Source organism: Diospyros lotus, chromosome 6 (genome assembly GCF_014633365.1).
Source record: "Diospyros lotus cultivar Yz01 chromosome 6, ASM1463336v1, whole genome shotgun sequence".
In the NCBI taxonomy this organism is placed as follows: domain Eukaryota; kingdom Viridiplantae; phylum Streptophyta; class Magnoliopsida; order Ericales; family Ebenaceae; genus Diospyros; species Diospyros lotus.
The window spans coordinates 41,711,614-41,717,535 of NC_068343.1; the positions used below are offsets into that span (position 1 = coordinate 41,711,614).

Here is a 5,922-nt window from a genome sequence, read left to right on the forward strand (position 1 = left end):
GAATATTCTAGAGGCAAAACCCAAGTTAGATGATGAATCATCTAAGTAAGGGTACATATTCATATCTCATACGTGTATGCAATGCAACATAACATCATTCATTTCGTTTGAGTCGACTGCACCGAACTGCTACACTCTATTTTAACAGCCTCCTTACCAGGCCGAGATATATGGGTGCACTCTTGGCAGAGTAGTGGCACCAATCCCTAATCCCAAACTCGTATGTGTGGCATGAACAATAATATTATTGTGAACTTATGCATAATTTATCATCAATACATGTAAGTGCACTCTACATCATGCGTAACATAACATAGCATGTCAATATGAAAGAATCATTTACATAAAATTAGTTTTGGGTTGAACCACACCTTTTGCACTAAGTTCAAAACATCTTGTAAAACGTGTATCACTTCGATTTGCGTGCCAAATCTCAAAAGTCGCACAAATCACTTAACCTTGAGCACAAAAATCTTATAAATCATATTTAATCACAAAAAATATCAATACCTCAACTTCTTCATATTTTCCTCTATTTTTCTCCCCTTTCCCTCTCTAAAATTCCAAATAAATACCTTCTTAACTATTTTCTCGAATCTTTTTCCGCAACAATTCATAATATTCTAAGAACTTCAAAAGAAAATTCCAGATCATACCTCAAATCTTTATTTTCATGCAAAACGAAGCCGGTCGTTGGGGAATTCAAGAAACCAGGAAGGCCAAATCCAAAATTTTTGCATAGACCTCTAGATCTCGATTTTTCATGAATTTAGGAATTTTTTCAAAATTTTTTGAGCTCGGACGCTCCCCCACAAGATGGCTCACGCACCCCTACTGGCAGGCCAGCTGGCACATGCATTGCATGCACCGGTCGTCTTCTTCCTCCAACACGTCGGACAGCTTGCGTTCTGCCTAGTTTTTTGGTCATATCTCCCTTATCTGAGCTCCGTTTTGCCTCCCGTTTGAGCCTACGCCTTTATCTCTTCATCTTCTACAGGATTATAGTTTCAAATTATTTGATTGGAGCCATTTTTTGATTGTTCAACTTGATTTTTTGGCAAAACTCGATTTTCTGTCGAATCTCCATATCTCTTTCATCTCTCAACGAAAATTGCTCAAATTTCACAAGAATGATCCTCCCCTTATCTGTTGCCCCCAATTTATTCCCAAACACTCAGATCTGAGAGTTTAATTTTCTTCTTTATTTCGGTATTTCTGAATACCTCTATTTATAGGAGATTTCGAGCCTCTAAATGCTTATTCCCGACAAACCCAAAGCCCTTAGAGCTTGTACCTACCTCAGATCGACCTAAAAGCATCAAAATCTTACCACAATCCCCATTTGCAAAGCTTCGACAAAATGGCCAGATTTTCGATCAGTTTTTGTCAAAATCCGGCTACCCTTGTGGCTGTTGCCAGCCAAGCTTTAACCCAAAAACATCCCCGACCAACCCTCGTGGGTTCCTCGTGGCCGAAATCGACAGTCAGCGACTGACAAAGCTGCTGGTCGGTTTTCCATTGCCAATATTTTTTGAATTTTGCACTTTTGCCCCCTCCGATTTTGTCTCTTATGCTTTGGTCCATTTTCACCAAGCCCCTGAACTTTCCATAATTTCCATTGAGACCCTCAAGTCCTAAAACTTCCATCTCATTCTCGAAGATTTTGGAAAAACGTCATTTTGACCTCTCTCTAGTAATTTCGAGAAACTGTACTTAGGTCTGAATCTTCATTTTGGCCGTAAGCCTTTTTGTTTCTTCTTGAAACTGCTGAAGGGTTACTCTACATATCAAATATGAACCTCTCCAAGGTTCCTTTGACTTCCTAGTAGGGTTGTAAATGAGCTGAGCCGCTCACGAAGGGCTCGACGTTTGGCTCGAAAAAAAGTCGTTCGTGTTCGGCTCGATTTATAAACGAGCCAAGCTTCAGCTTGGATTTAAAGTTTGAAAGTTAAACGAGTTGAGCTTGAGCAACCCAATACTTGGCTCATTAGTTCGCGAGCTGGCTCGTTTGTAAGCTCGTGAACTAGCTCGCGAGTTGGCTTATTTGTAAGCTCGTGAACCAGCTCACAATCTGGCTCGACAAAGGGGCTCGTAAGCAAAGCTCGTGAGCTGGCTCGATCATAAGCTCGTGAACTAGTTCGCGAGCTGGCTCGACAAATAGACTCGTAAACAAAGCTCGTGAGCTGGCATGCTAGTATGCTCATGAGCTGGCTCGATAGAAGATTCGTGAGGTGGCTTGATAATTGGCTCGCGATCAAGTTCGCCAATTGGCTTGGAAAGAGCTCACGAGCTAGCTTGACTATGAGCTCGTAAATAAAATGAATTGAGTTAATAATTAGAGTTAATTATGTAAATTTAACAATATGTCAATATGTATAAAATAAAAATATATAAAGAAATAATGTTTTATTCCTTTAAATTAATGACTAAATAATATCAATTTTATAGAAATTAATCTTATAAAAATATTAACATTATATTAAAAATAATCTCTTGACAACCACATGAATTTTTATATAATAAATTGAATATCAATATGTATAATTTTTAAATAAGTCAACAAGTAAATAAATATCAAAACATTGCAATTTCAGAAAAAAAAAATATTATTTTTGTGATGATTCAAATCTACAACATTTAGTTATTTGAAGAAGAATATTGTTTCTCATATGTTCTTAAGTTTTGAACTTGTGTTGTAATTAGTTTGTATAAAATAATCATTTTTATGCATTAAATTATTTTTGTTACATTTTTATTTAATATAATTCTAAAAATGCACAAATATAATTATTAAGCTATTATAATTAATTATATATTATTTATTTATTGATAATACAAAGATGTCATATTATTCTATCTCCATTTCCTTCTTGCATTATTTTTGTGTGCGCATTAGCACACCATTATTAATGGTTGATTTCTTGACATTTCCTCCTGTTGATGAAATAAATTTAATAAACAATAGAAGTTAATTTGATGAGACCTAGTACGTATTTAAGGGTAATGTTAATTATTGTTTTTATATTTTATTTTTAAACGAGATGTATTTGAATAATTTGATTGATTAATGATAAATGTATGCTACTTTTATCATTAATTAACCAATATGTGGATTATTTAGACCTTTTAAAATAAGATATAATAAAAATATTTATCTGAGAATAATGTGTATTCATTATTTTTGGATAAAGTATTTTTATTATATCTTAAACAAATTCAAATTTTAAACATTAAAGTATTGTCTTTCCTCAATTTTTATTTTATTATTTTTTTTATATACTACTGCATGGTGGTTGTTTTTTAAGATTATAAGGTGGTTGTTTTTCTAGGAAATTGTTGGGATTAACTATTAAGCTAGAAAAAGATGTGACAAATTGAGGCAAAATCATTCATCCCTAGTAGTGGCATCGGATTCTTTGGCTACTAAAAGTGGCATTTATGAAACGTGGAGCCTCTTCTTGTCTTAGCATTGTACACAACCCCCAAAAATGGAATCGCACTCCTTGAAAGAAGCTTTTCCTTTTTATTTTTCAGTAAAGCTTCAACCACTATCCATTTCAAAATATATGTATTTAAATGTCATATGGGTCTTTATGTTTCAAAGGCCATGTATGCTATGATTCAGTCTAACTTAATTTCGGTGCTTTTGATATTCGGAGATCATAAACGAAGGAAAGTTAGGAGGAGGTGGTGGTAGAAACTTGGCAGTTGGCAATTCGCAATTGGCATGATGATGGTGAATCCTACAGTGAAATTATTCTCATATATTATTATATTATATTTTTAAGTGAGCAAATATTATTTAAAAATAAATGAAATTAGTGCAACCATTCCATGCCTGCACGCGTCTAGATGTTGTCACGGGGTCCCAACAGTCTTTCTAAATTTTCTCCACGTGTTTCTCTCTAGCCTTTCTGATTTTGTGACCTTGTGGAGTGTCTGCCTCCATGTTGGGTTGGGACCGATTATATAATCGAACCTTGTCCATCTTGCTCAAGGTTAGACAAAAACCGAGAGCTTTTCTACCTTCTGTCCAAAGACAAAGAGCAAATACCAACATTGTCTTCCTTCTGCTAGCTGCTATGGCCACCAGTGCTACTGCTGCAGATGCTACTCCCTTAGTTACTACTGCTGATGCTGCTCTCTCAGCTCTAGCAACAGGTTCTTCCTCTTGCAGTGGTTGTAAGTTCTTAAGAAGAAGATGCATCCAAGGATGTATCTTTGCCCCTTACTTCAGACATCCGAGAGCTTTTGCAGCTATCCACACAATTTTTGGTGCCATAAATGTCTCTAAGCTCTTGGCTGGGCTTTCGGTAAGTGATCGTTCGGCAGCTGCCATTACACTCTCATATGAAGCTCAAGCCAGGCTTCAAGATCCCATGTATGGCTATGTATCCAAAATTTTGGCCCTCTAACAGCAGGTATGACGAACCACTTGATTCATATATTTAACTTTTTGTTGAAAAGGATTTCATACTACTTCAATCTAGTGTTCTCCATTGTCAAGACGAGATGTCTTTATACAATTGATACCTCATCGTGCCATTTCAAGGTCTTGAGATTTAATGAAATCGTGGTCTTTATAGACAACATCGCATTTTCATCAAAAGATTTATCCTTAATCTTTTTGCTTTTTTAGACTTAATTTGCTAATTATGTGTGATTTTTAGGTTAATAATTTACAAATTTATCTAGTCTTTTTTAAGGAGGTTAATAATCTGCAAGTTCAAAATTGGTTTCACCCAGAAACCAATTCAAACCCAATCATCCCAGCAGCAAATGTTTCATTTTCTGGTTTACAGGAAGATAATTTTCAACATGATCCAAACCCAATCATCCTAGCAACAAATGTCAATGAATTTGGATTCATCGTGTTCGGCAATTATTATCAACATTGACCATTGACGAAGTCCAAAACTATTGTGGGAGAATTAGATTTTTTTTTTTTTTTTAGTTTTTGTATGATTTATTAAGTTACAATAATGAGAATCGGGTTGAAGGCATTTTTCAAGTTGTTGTTATCATTTTCTTTAATTTTTTTTTATTTATTGTGGAGGATTATAGTTAATTGATAAAACAATAAAACAAAATAATACCAAATTTAACTAGACAGTTAATTCTAATAAAAAAAAATTATTAAAATTTAACTAAAACTATTATAAGCAATCCCTAATAAATTAATTAAGCTATTATAATTAATTGTCATAAATATTTAGTTATTAATTGTCAACATTATTTTATATTTTATTTAATTATCAGAAGCTAATTTTATATTTTATATTTTATATTTTATATTTTATATAATTATAGTAATTATAGTCATTAATATTTAAAAGGGTTAATTAAATGTTGTCAACATTTTATATAATATAATTATAATAACAGTTTCTTTTCAACATTATTTTATATTTTATTTAATAACTAAATATTTAAAAATAAATAAATGCCAAATCTAAGCAACATCGACAAGCAAATATCAATTGAAGGTAAGGATGATTCTACTTCTAGTTCTACATCTACTTTATTTGGAAAATGGCGAAGAAAAGGAAGAGCATAATTTGACAGTTTTATAAGAAATGTTGACACAATTCATACAGCAAAGTCGGAGTTAGATATATATTTGGAGGAAAATGTTCATTTGTGTAATGAAGATATAGATCCTCCGTTTGATACTTTAGAATGGTGGAGATCCAACAAATTGAAATTTCGTATTTTTCCAAAAATGACTTGTGATACCTTATCTATTCCCATCACAACTGTGGCTTCAGAATTAGCTTTCAGTGCTAGTGGTAGAGTAATTGAATCACACTGATCATCTTTGGGTACAGATACAGTTCAAATGTTGATGTGTGCTAGTGATTGATATAGAGTCTTTTATGGGATCAAGAAGAAAGAAAGATGAGTAAGTTCTATATTCTTTAT

At 33.4% G+C, this 5,922-nt stretch overlaps 1 protein-coding gene across 1 annotated transcript; it reads left to right on the forward strand.

The window, feature by feature from the left end:
• The first annotated feature begins 4,082 nt into the window (after positions 1–4,082).
• LOC127804534 (LOB domain-containing protein 33-like) lies at positions 4,083–4,898 on the forward strand. Its single transcript, XM_052341408.1, has 2 exons — positions 4,083–4,313; positions 4,671–4,898. Exons 1-2 carry the CDS (start codon positions 4,083–4,085, stop codon positions 4,896–4,898), a joined length of 459 nt encoding a protein of 152 aa, XP_052197368.1.
• Positions 4,899–5,922: the final 1,024 nt, after the last annotated feature.